The sequence below is a fragment of the Myotis nattereri genome (assembly GCF_964212035.1).
Source record: "Myotis nattereri genome assembly, chromosome: 2".
Classification (NCBI taxonomy): Eukaryota; Metazoa; Chordata; class Mammalia; order Chiroptera; family Vespertilionidae; genus Myotis; species Myotis nattereri.
In genome coordinates, this window is record NC_138076.1 from 117,732,313 (window position 1) to 117,747,517 (window position 15,205).

The following is a 15,205-nucleotide window of genomic DNA, read 5'->3' on the forward strand; positions in this document are numbered from 1 at the left end:
TACAACTTCAGTACCTTTTATAAGAACACTGACACCAAAACAAGAATCAATTAAATGGAATGTTAAAATATCAGGGGCTCTAAAATAAATTCAGAATGAATTGATTATACATTATGTCATATATTATTCTCTAAAAAGTGATAATTATTTTATTCAGGAGCAAGATTAAATTCAAGTTATATATTTCTGCTTTTAGAATATAATTTCAAATTTATGAGACTTTAGAGATTATGTACAAATCCTCAGACCTAAAGGCCAGTACCTAAAAGTGACCATATCCTAATTAATAAATAAGGCAAAGAATCTGATAGGGAAAGCCCCAAGTTCAGGGTCGCCCAGGATCACCCAGCTGGCTGAAAGAGCTAAACCTGGTGCTAAATTCATCTCAGTTCTGGGTCAGTGTTTTCTCCATTACCTCACACTTCGTGGCTAGGCAGCTATTTCAAGTCCTTTCTGGAAACTGGCAGAGTGGAAATTAACACAAACAAATTCCAAAGCTCTGGCAAAAGTTCTCTGCAATTATTAGAAACCTACCTATAAAGTTATTCTTAGATACTGCCTCAATTTCACCTCCAAGATAAGGTTTAGTTCCTGTATTTTAAAAAAAACTTAAAAACAGCAACCATTTTATTAAGCTCTTCCTAGCAGCCAAGTATGGGACTAAGCATATGACATCTATTATCTGAATCATGAATTAACCTATGAAATATATAAATTTATATTACAGTAGACCCCTTATTCACGGTTTTACTTTCTATGGTTTCAGATACCTACTATCAACTGTGGTCTAAAAATATTAAGTTGAAATTTCCATAAATAACTGGGTGCCAATCTAAGTAGCATGATGAAATCTCATGCCATCTAGGCCCGGATATGAATCATCCCCTTGTCTAACATATCCACACTGCAAACACTAACCACCCATTAGTCACTTAGTAACTGTCTCAGTTATCAGATTCATTATCATGGTATCACCATGCCTGTGTTCAAGTAACCTTTATTTTACTGAATAATGACCCCAAAGCCATTTACCTACCTTTTATTACAGTATATTGTCATAGTTGTTCTAGTTTACTATTAGTTATTATTATTTATCTTTTATTGTGCCTAATTTATAAATTAAAACTTATCATTGGTAGCTATGTATAGGAACAGTACAGCTGACCCTTGAACAACGTAGGTTTGAACTGCATGGGTCCACTTGTATATGGATTTTTTTCAATAAATACCATAAGTATATTCTTTTCCTTATGATTTCCTTTTTAAAACATTTTTAAAATTGATTACAGAGTGGAAGGGGGTGGGGGGGAGAGACAGAAACATCAATGCTGAGAGAGAATCACTTGCCTTCTGCATGCCTCACACTGGGGATCAAGCCCACAACCCAGGCATATGCCCTGACCGGGAATCGAACCATGACCCCCTGGTTCTTAGGTTGATGCTCAACCGCTGAGCCATGTCGGTCGGACCCTTATGATTTTGTTAATGACATTTTTTTTTCTTTATTTTAAGAATACATTATATAATACATCTACACTAATAAAAGACAAACATGCAAATTGACTGTACCTTTGCTATGCTTTAAGCCATGACCACCAGCCAATCAGAGAGACTATATGCAAATTAACCCAACCAAGATGGAGCTGGAGCGAGCAGGAGGCTTGAGTTGCCCCTGGCAATGGAGGAAGCCAAGCTCTGAGCTCCACTCAAGGCTACAAAGTTTCAATTATAGAAGGTAAATAAATCCCAGAATAAAAAAAAAAAAAAGAAAAAAAGGAGAGGCTGGGAGCTTCCGTCGATGGGGGACTTGGCCAGCCTGAAAACGGCCCTCAGCTCCTCACCCAGACTGGCCAGGCACCCCAGTGGGGAACCCCACCCTAAAGGGGGTGTGGCCAGCCTGAAAACAGCCATCAGCCCCTCCCTCACCCAGGCTGGCCAAACCTCCATGGGGTGAGGGTCCCCACTGGGGGGGGCTTGACCAGCCTGAAAACAGCCATCAGCCCCTCACCCAGGCTGGCCAGAAACCCCAGTGGGGACCCCAACCCTGAAGGGGGTGTGACCAGCTGCAAACAGCCATCAGCCCCCCACCCAGGCTGGCCAGGCAACCCAGCGGGACCCCCACCCTGATCCGGGACACCCTTCAGGGCAAACCAGCCAGTCCCCACCCATGCACCAGGCCTCTATCCTATATAATAAAAGGGTAATATGCAAATTGACCCTAACATCAGAATGACTGGGAATGACTGGTCACTATGACACACACTGACCACCAGGGGGCAGATGCTCAATGCAGGAGCTGTCCCCTGGTGGTCAGTGCGCTCCCACAGGGGCAGCTCTGCTCAGTCACAAGCCAGGCTGATGGCCGCCAGTACAGTGGTGGTGGTGGGAGCCTCTCCCACCTCCTCAGCAGTGCTAAGGATGTCCGACTGCAGCTTAGGTCTGCTCCCCGCTGGTAAGTGGACATCCCCTGAGAGCTGCCAGACTGTCAGAGGGATGTCTGACTGCCAGCTTGGGCCCAATCCCCCAGGGAGCGGGCCTAAGCCAGCAGGTGGACATCCTCCGAGGGGTCCCAGACTTCAAGATGGCATAGGCTGGGCTGAGGGACCCCCCTCGAGTGCACAAATTTTGTGCACTGAGCCTCTAGTATAACATATTAAAATATGTATTAATCTAGTATTTATAGTATTCTTAAGGCTTCTGGTCAACAGTAGGCTATTAGTTAAGTTTCAGGAAAGTCAAAAGTTATGCTCGGGCGCTAGCCAGTGGCTTAGTTGGTTAGCGTTGTCCCTATATGCCAGGGTTGTGGGTTCAATCCCCAGTCAGGGCGCATACAAGAATCAACCAATGAATGCATTAATAAGTGGAACAATAAATCAACGTGTCTCTCTCTCTCTCTCTCTCTCTCTGTCTGTCTTTCTTGATCAATAAAAAAAATAAAAAAGTTATGCTCAGATTTTCAACTGTACAGGACAGAGGGTAGGCAGTTTCAGTGCCCCTAAACCCCATGTTGTTTAAGGATTAACTGAATAGTATGTAGGGTTCAGTACTACCTGTGTTTTTTTAGACACCCAGCAGGGGTACATATCCCCTATGGATAAAGGGAGATTACAGTACTTTTATTTTACAAACTAGTGGCCTGGTGCATGAAATTCATGCACGGGAGGGGGGGGCTGTCCCATCGTCCAGCCTGCATGCTCTCCAATCTGGGACCCCTCGGGGGATGCCCGACTGCTGGTTTCAGCCCAGGGATCGGGCCTAAACCTGCAGTTGGACATCCCTCTCGCGATCCGGGATCGCTGGCTCCTAACCGCTCACCTGCCTTCCTGCCCTACTGCCCCTAACCACTCTGCCTGTTGGCCTGCTTGCCCCCAACTGTCCCCCCTGCCGACCTTCTTGCCCCCAACTGCCCACCCCTGCCGGCCTCATGGCCCCCAAATGCCCTCCCCTGCCAGCCTCATGGCCTCCAACTGCCCTCTCCTGCTGGCCTCATGGCCCCCAACTGCTCTCCCCAGCTGGTATCCCGGAAGGTCTCCTGGTTTAATTCGCATATTATCCTTTTATTAGTATAGATGAGGAAATAGCGGATTAAATAATTTGCTCAAGATCATATTCCTAGGTAATGGTTAGAATCAAGAATTAAATGCTTTAAAAATTAACTTTTAAAATACAAAACCAATACTCCATGGCCAATACCAACCAATACCTCCCCAAACCTAATACCCTGGGGGCCTAGTTCTTTTTACAATCCACACACAGAAGGTTTAAATATATACTAGGTTATGACATGAACAGTGTCAGGCACGTGTCTTGCTGGACATTGCCCTACTAGCTTCTAACACACTGTTTGGCACCTGGTAGGCACACATTAAGGATTTGGTACATATATAAATATATGAATAAATGAATTATTATGTCCGAAAAAGTGCTCTGTGCTCCTTAACATAACCCTATGAGATACTATCATAATTTCTTTCTTACAAATGACAAAACTAAAACAGGGAAATTAAGTAAGTTGCTTTGGGCCCTTCAAGATAGTTAACAGGTAAAGCTAGAATAAGACGTCAGGTAATCCAGTTAGGGTCTTAACCACTACATACAATACTGTGAAACTGATGTTCTGACATGACGATTCCACATATCTGATAAATAGAACTTTAGCATTTCATCACCCCACACAGAGCACTCCCCACACCCCGTATAGAAATACCTATTTCTTAACATTTTTAAGTTATTTTTTGCCCTTTAGAAGATTTTGTGTCAAAACTATTTAAATAAAAGGTTTAAATAACTTTATGCAATGGTTTTCGTCACATAAACCACCTAAATTTTTCTAATTCTACTGGGGAAAAAATCTTATAATTTCCTTAGTACTAAGATCACTGCTAAAAATATAAATGTTTTAATACATTGTTTATAATAAACTTAATTCGTTCCAATTGTGCCGTAAAATAGAAAATAGGTTAAGAAAACCTGTAATAATCTCAAAATGACACTGACTTTTAATATTAAAAATTTTAAAGCACAACAAAAATAATAAATTCTAAATTTATGACATAAGTATGATTGAGTTAAAATTACTATGAAAGCATATTTTCAATATTTTGAAGAGCTGTGGTTCCTTTTCAATAGAATTCTTGCAAATTAATTTTAAAAACTGAGATGCTCAGGTTAAAGTACATGTGGGGTTTAAAAATAGAGTATGGAACTTTACCTCTGCTCCCCTAGCTTCCCTATCCCAACTACAAGGCATCCTCTAGGAATAAGGAGGACCCACTAATGCAGTTTGAAAACCAGTATGCTAAAGAATTCCAGCTCACAGAAAATTCAGGAAACACAAAACAAACCATTTACAATACAGTGAGGATAAAGATATGCAATGCTCTTAACTTTGGTAGAAATTCTCAGAGTTCTTTCCTTCCTCCCTTCTTTTAGAATTACTTACTGAGCAAAGACTATATGTCAAGCCTAGTACACACTAGTGAAGAAATGGTATTGGCCATGGAGTATTGGCTTTATATTTTAAAAGTTAATTAATTTTACACTGAGTGTAGTGGGGGGTAGGACCAACAAATAGAAAATAAGTAAACAAATAAAAAGAAACTCCTTATAGTTATAATTTGTAATAAGTGCTATGAAGAAAAGAAATTGGGTACAGATTATTCTATATAATAAAAAGCATAGTATGCAAATTGTCCCCTCGACCGGAGTTCTTCCGGGAGTTTGACCGGGGGTGGGCCAGCCAGGGGAAGGGAGGGAGGCCCTGGTGCTGGCAGGCAGCTGGGGGAAGGGAGGGAGGGAGGCCCTGGTCAGCAGCGGGGACAGACAGGCGGGGAAAAGGAGGGAGTACCGAACCTGCAGCTGCTAGGGACTCTACCAGTGCTTGAATTTCGTGCACTGGGCCTCTAGTAAAAGAATAATGACGGTGAGTGGTGGGAAAACAGGACTTCTCAGAGGAAGATTTCATACATAGAAGGGAGAAAGGTCTGATAAGATTTGGCAGAAAAGATGAGATTTTCTTTCTCATTTTTTTATTATGGAAATTTTTTTCAGAAGTATATAAAATAGAAGAGTAAAGCAAATCCCTATATATGTGGAGCCTTGATTCTCGAACTTAATTCATTCCAGAAGGATGTTGGGGAAGTGATTTGTTTGAAAACCAAATCATTTTTTCCCATCCTATATTAGAGGTAATATGCAAATTGACCGACATGCCCTCACAAGATGGCTTCCTACGACCAGGCCGGCAGGAGGTTTAGTGAGGGAAGACCAAACGACTGAACAAGCAGGCTGCACGGGGCAACCAGGACGGCAGGGGGGTTAGTGAGGGACAACCAAACAACTGAACAAGCAGGCTACGTGGGGCAACCAGGCTGGCAAGGGGGTTAGTGAGGGACGACCAAAGGACTGAAAAGCAGGCTGCGTGGGACGACCAGGCCAGCGTGGGGACCGTGAGGGGAGACCAGACCGGCAGGGGGGGCATTTGAGGGCAACCAGGTCAGTGGGGAGGGGGGGGCAGTTAGGAGCGACCAGGCCGGCTGAGGGGGCAGTAAGAGGCAAGCAGGCCGGCAGGGGGTGGGGCAGTTAGGGATGACCGGGCCGGCAGTGGGGGCAGTTGGGGGCAATTAGGCTGGCAGGAGGGGCAGTGAGGGGGAACTAGGCTGGCGTGGGGGGCAGTTGGGGGCAACCAGGCCGGCAACAGGGGGCAGTTAGGGGCAACCAGCCCAGCGGGGGGGCAGTGAGCAGCGACCAGGCCAGCGGGGGGAGCAGTTATGGGCAACCAGGCAGGCAGGCAGGTGAGCGATTAGGAGAAAGCGGTCCAGAATTGAGAGAGGGATGTCCCCCGAGGGGTCCCAGATTGGAGAGGGTGCAGGCTGGGCTGAGGGGGACCCACCCCCGTGCATGAATTTCGTGCACTGAGCCTCTAGTATTTATATATATTCATACCCTCTCCTCCCACCTTAACTGGGATTTTGAAGTAAAACTCTGATATCACATGATTTCACCTATAAAACATACCCTAGGGTCCCTTTTCTCCAACCACAACGAAAATAAATTAGTAATCAACCACAATAAATTACCTAGAAAGCCTCACATATTTAAAAATTAAACAATACATTTCTAAATAACCCATGAATAGAATATTTTAAAAACTTCAAAGATAAGTGAAAATAATTTAAACTAAATTAAAATACAACAAAATTTGTAGAATATAAGTAAAACACAGCTTAAAGAAACATTTATAGTTTTCATTAATTATATTAGAATAGTTTAAAAATGAATGACCTAAGGTTCCATCTTAAGAAAATAAAAAATAAATGTAAGCTTAAAATAAGCAGAAGAAAAGAAATAATAAAGTTAAGAACAGAAACAAAATGACTGTCGAATGATTTCGACAGAAACAAAAATTACCCAGTCGGCAATGAAACAGGACATCACTACAGAAGCTACAGATGTGAAAAGATAATAAGGGACTATTATGCACAACTTTGTGCTAACAAATTCAACAACTTAAAAGAAATGGGCAAATTAAGTAAAAATACAATTTATCAAACACAAGATGAAATATAAAATCTGAGGAGTACTATATCTATTAAGAAAATAATACTGGTTGGTGAATAATATCAAACATTTAAGGAAAAATAATTACCAATCCTATAGAAACTCTGTCAGAAAATAGAGGATGAAAAAAATGCTCCCTAACTTTTTTCATGCGAACACTATAATCTAGATCCCAAAGACAAAGACAGTACAGCAAGCATGTCAAACTCAAAGGCTAACACAGGCTAAATAAACAAGGTTTAAGTTTATGTGGGCCGCAAAAAAACAAAAGCTTCAATTTTCATAGAAATGGAGGTTTATTTCGATAGAGACATGCTGAATACAAAGGGCTGAAATAAATGAGTAATCGTTAACACAAAATATAACATTTTAATAAAAATTAACATTTTTTCTTGAACATTAACTTACCAGATATTGAATAACTGCACAAATTAATAAGTATAATGCAAATAAGCCTATTTTTCTTGTTCTCCGAAAGTGAAATATTTCCTGTTGCGCACACCAAACAAGTCAGTCCAAGACTAATGACTTGGCAATCGGCTGCTAAAATATTCGCTGCTGGTATTAGTGGAAATGGTGCGCCTGCGCATAAAGCGCATAAGGGAAATGAATGCAACACAATTATAGTAATCAGTCATTAGCAAACATTGTAGTTCGTTATTAATAATTATGTATAACATGATATTGTAAAAATTAAGTTACGAAATTTTTATTAAAATGTTTCTCATATACCGTTATATTGGCTGGGCCGCAAAAATATTCATTGTGGGCTGCATGCGGCCTGCAGGCTGTGAGTTTGACATGCTTGCAGTACAGGAAAGATACTTAGACTAACATCCTTCAAACTCATACCACCTAGAACTCCCTAACAACACAAAAAGCATTTGGTAAAACTCAATACCATTTATGAAAAAATAGAAGGCAACAACCTAAGACATAAGCCTGGCTAATGACATCTATAAAAAAGTGATAGTTAGTATTTTATGTAATGGTGCAACACTAAAAATACCTGACCCCAAGACTGAGAACAAGTCACAGAGATCTGCTCTCACTACTATTCAACATTGCATGCAAGGACAGTGCAATAAAAAAATAAAAAAAATAAAAAAAAATTAAAAGCATAAAGATGGAAAGAAGTAAAATCATTTTTAGTCATAGATGACATAATTATATAAAAAATCCAAATATATCACAAAAACCTACCGGTGAATTTAGGTATATAATATATATGTATATAAATACATATACAACATTAAAAAATCAATTGTATTTCTGAGTACAGAAGCAAATAAATGGAAAATCAAAATTTTAAAATAATTCCATGTATAATGCTGTCAGAAAACATGAAGTGCTTAGGAGTGAATTTAACAAAAGATGTACAAAAACCTATACTAAAAACTATAAAACACTGAGAGAAATGAAAAAAAACCTTATAAAATGGAAAGTGTGTCTTTCTACATTCATGGCTTCTTAGTTCCAATATTATTAAGATGTCAATTCTCTGAATCGATCGAAATCATAACCCCAGCAAGGATTTTTTAGAATTAGAAACTGACTAGCTGATTAAAAATTTTATATAATAATGCAAACTTCAAACAATCCTGAAACAGAAGAACAAAGCTGGTGATTTTGTAAGACCATATTTCAAATCTTGCTATAATGATAGAGCAGCGATTTTCAACGTTTACATCTCCTGGCACATATGAACTAATTACTAAAATTCTATGGCACACTAAAATACTATATTATATTTTTTGCCAATGTGACAAAAAATATAGATATAATTTTGATTCATTCACAACTACTGGCTATTGTTGTGTTGGCTGTTGTTATTTTTTTAATTTGACAATTTAAGGGAAAAGAGATCAGTGCCCCTGACTAAATAAATAGGTATTGCATGTTTTAAAAATTCTTGCAGCACACCAGTTGAAAATCGCTGAGTTAGAATAATCTGGTATTGGCATAAGGATAGACAAAGAGATCAATAGAATGAAATAGAGCCCAGAAATGGTCCTACACTTACAAAGCCATTTAGTTTTCTACAAAGGTACCAAAGGAATTCAACAGGGAATTGAATGTCTTCAAAAAACAATTGTATATTCATATGGAATGAGAAGAGAAGAGCCTCAAAACCTATAGCATATCACAAACAAAATTTAATCATAGACTAGAAAATAAAGTTAAATCTATAAAAGCTTTTAGAAGAAAACATAATTATCTTCACAATCAGTGGATCGATAAAGATTTCTTCAGCCAGACACAGAAAACAATAGTCATAAAAGGAAAAAATTCGTAAATTAGATTCATCAAAATTAAAAATTTCTGTTCACCTTAGGCTGAAGAATTAGTACATTAAAATAAGCTTTCATGTTCCTTTTTGTGTTTAAACTAAATTTACAGTTTTCAATATAAACATAAATATGTCTGTTCCTAAAATCAGTGGAGTTTTGTTTGTTTTTAAAAACTTTTGGTTGAACTATAATAAACATAGAGAAAAACATTTACCCACAAGAGCACAGCTCAGTGAGTTTTCACATATTAAGCCCATATAACCAGACTCAGAGTGAGATCAAGAAATAGAACATTATTAGCATTCTGAAAACTACCTTGTCTCCCCCGCCCCTCATGCCACTCCCTGTCCCCTCCAAAAGTAATCACTCCTCACGTCACTACCATAGTTCAATGGATTTTAATCCTTTAAACTGACTAGAGTAGTAGGTGTTGAAGAACTGACAGTTAATGTACAGATTTGCCTCAAGATTCAAAATTTTGAAAAATTTATCAATTAAGTAAAATACAATTTCCAACCCAGCATACCTTTGGCTAAGAATGCCCTCCATCTCACCCTCTTCTTCCCTCATGTTGATAATTCTTACATGTCCTCCAAAACCTGGAACCTTCCGTGACTTCTGTAGTTTAGAGGTATACCCTTCTCCCATTCTGTGTATACTACTGTCATAGTCCTTGGAACAGTTATTATTATAAGCTTTATTAGGCTCTTTCCTCATCAGCATGTAAATACTTATGGCCAGGGACCCTTGTTCCATTTCTCTACTTCTACCTACTCTAGTTCCTGTCAACATGATACACAATAAATGACTGTTAGTTAAAATCCTTATTTATGGTATAGAATTTGTTAAATGAGTAAAATTATTTAAATTAAAGCCAGAAAAAACACATTTGGACCCACAGTCTTACAATAGTAAAAACTGAAGTAAAATCGCATAGGAGTAATACTCAATTTAATTGTATGAATAGTTAGTAATGGATTAACATGAAGAATATTTTCCTTTGAAATCAAAATGAGATTCTAGTACCATATGGAAACCTATGCTCCCAAAAGAAAAAGGCATATATGTTTATATAGACAGATACTACGAAAATCAAATAACACGATCTCATTTTAAGGTCACATAAGTAACAACATCATTAAAATAGAATATTAATTTTATATGAACTAACATACGACTTTATATTACTAGATGAAATAAGAACTAAACCCTTAACTATTTAGTGATATTTATTGGAAAATATATATATTTATATAAACAACAGAGATTGATTTAATACCAATAAAATAAATTCATATAGAAATGTTTATTAGATTTACAGACACCTCTACATAATGAATATATTCTTCTACATATAGTTGATATGAAAATATTTATTAACTTTCAATTAATGAGTATATATGACAATCACAATTCAGACACCTACATAATTGACCTTCTAAGTCAGTTGGTAATAATGTTGGTAAAAAGAGCTCCACTTACTGCTATTTCTCTACATGCCGACATAGAGATTCCGGTTCCTTCTATTTGTTTTAAAGCATAGTCTTTATCATCTTTCCTGCAAAAACAAAGTTATTTTAATATGCAGATAAATATAAATTTATATGCATTTTAATAAAATAAAAAATAAATAAAAATTACATAGTTATACATTTAATATCTCTCACATATATTTGGAGTGTCATACAAGAGAAATGTCTTAGACAATCTAGTCCAATCCCAATATTTGAAGAGGGAAGTTAGAGTCAAAGGAACATAAAGATTTGTCCACAGAAGACAATGGAGTTTCTGACTTCCAATAACAGGTTTTTTCTGCTCTTATATGTATACACTTCCTTTCTATGTACAATACACACACATAAAACTTGCTTTCTAAAACCCATACCCATTCACATATTAGTAGGTTAAAAAAAATAAATGCATTACTAAAGTACAAAATGGTTATAATCTAAAGCATGGTGGTATCCTCACATACTCAATTACCTTCAAAGAGATTCACTCAATATGTGTTTATTAAGCACTTGCTATATATCCAGAACTGTAGGTAACAGGGTTACAATGGAATTTCTTCTTTTAAGCTTTCTGTATCTACTAGACTAGATGGTAAATAACTAATCTAACACAATAAAAAATAATAAGTACTATGACAGGGCAAGTACAAATCACAGAGAGTATTGTGTGTCAGTTAAGAGGGGAAACAGTGTGAAGGCCTATGAGGTGAGAGAAAAGCATTTGAGGAGAAAACAGATATACTAAACAACTGGAGTTGAGGCTGGGGACATAATTACGAAGCAGAACTTAAAAGTCTTTTTACTCTACGAACAACAGAAAGCACTCCATTGAAGATTTTTTAACCAGAGAATATAAATTATATTTTATTTGGGAAAAAAATCTTTAACTGTCTTTTGAATGCTTAGGGGGAGTAAATAAGAACAGGAGGCAGAGAGACCAGTTAAAAGAAATATTAAATTTCTCAGGTGAGAGATGATGGTGGCTACTACAGTATGGTAGTTGCTATATAGAGAGTAAACAAGCAGGATCAATATGAAGTAAAACCAATAGCATTTGGTCATTGAATATTAGAAGTAAGATGGTGGAATCAGATAATTTCTGCCTCTGGCAGCAGGTCATTGACAACATCATGGACTGGAGTAAAAAATATAGGAGAAAAAGATCTGAGGAAACAGGAAGATGACTTCTATTTTGGGTAGGTTGAGTTAGGGTACCTGTGAGACACCTAAATGAGGATGGCAAGCTAAATAAACACATCTAAAGCTCAAAAAAAAGTTTCTGTAATCAGCATATACATAGTAATGTCAGACATGAGCATAGATGAGACCAACAAGAAGGAATAGCAAGAAAAAAATTTTCAAAAAGGGCACAAATAGTACTAAAAGCTGCCAAGAGGTCTAGTAAAAGGTGGACTAAGAAGAGTACATTGGAAAAAAGAAAAAAGAATCTGCTGAATTTAGAAATGAAGAAGTCACTACTGGCTAGTGGATAAGGCTAAAACAGTTGCAGTGATACAGTAGCAGAGTCTATATAGCAGAAGACTAAGGAATGAATATGACATAAGTAAATTGAAACGATAAATCTCTGAAGGGGAGAAAATAAGGCAGCAGCTAGAGTAATACACAAGGTTAAAGAGTTATGTGTTTTTTTAAGATGGAAGAAACCTGAGTATGTTAAGTACTGACAGGAAGAAACCAGAGAAAATAAGCTGCTAATACAGGAGACAGAGAAAAAGATGAAGAGAACCAAGACTGAAACACTGAAGAGATATTAGTGTCTAGAAAGAGAAATACTTCTTCCACTGTAATGGGAAGATGATAGAGAAAAGGATAAATACAGATGCAAAAAAAGTTGGTTCAGAGACAAAAAACTGAAGGAGTTCTCATTGTGACGGCTTTTGTACTTTTTTGATGTTAGAAATGAGGTCATATACTACTAAAAGAAGGGCAGACATGGTAGAGCTGGAGACCTGACTAGAGTGAAGGTTTCAATGAACAAATGCATAACTCCTTACAAAATCCATTCATTTAAGTTCATTTAATACTTTATTATTTTAAATAATTATTAAAACCTACATAGCTTTATCTTTGTTTTTAAAACATATTTTACACCCAAACCTTAGTTGAGAAAACAAATCCCAATTACAGTATTATTTTTCTGGACAAAGATTTGTTTTATTACAATCAGGTTTTTCATATACTTTCTAGGAAAGCACCACAGGCTCTCATATTAAAAATACAATAAGAATATCTGTATCTGATGTCCACTAAGTCTGAATGAGTTCTGAAAAAGTTAAAGAAGTTAAAGAGGGTTACAAAAATAAAATGAAGGGACTAAGAAGTAGAAATTAGTAGTTACAAAAGAGTCATAAGGATGTAGAGTACAGCATAGGGTATATACTAGTAGTCAATAATATAATAACTACATATGGTGCCAGGTGGGTACTGGAAATATCTAAGGGAACATTGTGTAAAGTACATGATTATCTATGCAGTACACCTGAAACTAATATAAAATATTAACTGTAAATTGTAATTGAAAAGTAAAATTTAAATTAAAAAAGTTACTAAAGTAAAAGTCATAATAATAGGACTTTATGTCTTTTTTGGCACATGTTAATACTATTTATCTATTTATCTATCTATTTATTTATTTATTAGAGGCCTGGTGCACGAATTCATGCACATTGAAAGGAAATTAGAATAAATGTTTTAATATCGCTATTCACCCTCTCTCTATAATAGAAGTGTCAACCAAATTCACTATTGACAATGACAGATGGAAACACACACATGTGGTTGGCACCAGCAAGAGCTTTATATGTATAGATAAACTCGCTTAATTAGACCTGCTTTCTGATTTTAGCTAAACTTTTTCCAGCCCAGTGAAGCACCCCAACTTCTCTTTCAGGTAATTGTCAGCAACACAGCAGTAAATATCAACATGAAGCAGGGATTGTAGATCACGCAGGGAGAACAAAGGGTAAAATATTTAACTGCAGCAGTCTTTGACTATATTCTGCACAGTGAGAAAACCTGAAGTCATTTTCAAGGTCCACAGTTGCTTACTTCTTTTCAGTCAGGTCATGTTTCTAAGCTTGCTAAATCTCCATTTTCCAGCTAATGAAATGAAAATGGGATTTTACCGAGTCTCCTATATACCTACTCCAGGACTTCTGTGAGGATCAAATGAGATGAGGCACAGGAAAACACTTCACAGATATTTGGTTAAGTGTAAAAGGTTTGCACCTGGCTATAAAGTCATGAGCCAGCCGTGGGCAAACTACGGCCCGCGGGCCGGACCCGGCCCGTTCGGCTGTTCTATCCGGCCCTCAGAGCCAAAAGAGTGGAGGGTTCTCTTGCTCTCCTCTCCGCTCCTTCACCAGCAGCAGTGTTAACATGGCAACGTCGGGAAACACGGCCGCAGTTCCTTCTTCTGAGTCCAGTTTAAGAACCCATTGTGGCCCTCGAGTCAAAAAGTTTGCCCACCCCTGTCAGGCTGAAGAAACTGCAAGGAGGCTAGTAGTCTCTAGGAAGAGGAAGCCAGGCGTTACTATGTGACATTACCTGGCGCCCACAGCCACTGTTTCTGGGCTGGCTGGGCTGTGGGCCACATTTTGTGCCATGGGGTCTTGGCAGCATTGGCTGCAATTTGGTGTGCTGTCATTCCAGACTGGTGGTGGGGCCTGTTTCCCACTTGGGGGAAGCCAAGTGTTGCTTTGTGGGTGCCAGGTCTGCAGTGCCGTTTCTCTATAAATGGCCAGTGCTCGTCATGGCAGCTCCTGCATTGAGTGTCTGCCTCCAGGTGGTTGGTGCGCGTCATCACGACCAGTCAGACAGTTGGACACTTAGCATATTAGCCTTTTATATATATAGATTTTTTATTCTAATTCTTAACCAAGGACATTCTTAGAGAGAGGCTGAGAGAAAGAAACATCTATTGGTTGCCTTCACTACACTCCCTGACTGGGGATCGAACCCGCAACCTACGTTTGAGCTTTCAGGGGGAATGGTAACACTTGGAGACAATCAATATGACTCAGCTATGAGAAAGAAGGAAACCCTACCTTTTGTGACAACAGGAATGGACCTTGAAAGCATTACACTAAGAGAGAGAAATCAGAAAGAAAGACAAGTTTTGTATGATATCATTTATATGTGGAATTTTAAAAGGTCAATATTGTAAAAACAGAAAGTAGAATGGTGGTTACCAGGGGCTGGGGCATGGAAGAATTGGGGAATGTTGTTTAAGGGTATAAACTTGCCTTTAGTAGCTAAGTGACTGTCTGACCATTCGACCAGTAGCTATGATGCGCAATAACCACCAGGGGGCAGATGCTCAAC

General features: G+C 38.2%; 1 protein-coding gene across 2 annotated transcripts in view; it reads right to left on the reverse strand.

Annotated features, from left to right (window-relative positions):
- Window positions 1-15,205, reverse strand: part of CDK8 (cyclin dependent kinase 8) — a 154,174-nt gene that overhangs the window by 73,441 nt on the left and 65,528 nt on the right. For both annotated transcript variants that reach the window (XM_081083629.1, XM_081083628.1), the window contains exon 2: window positions 10,833-10,908. In XM_081083629.1, coding sequence (XP_080939755.1) covers window positions 10,833-10,908 — 76 coding nt within the window. The remainder of the gene's footprint in view (window positions 1-10,832; window positions 10,909-15,205) is intronic.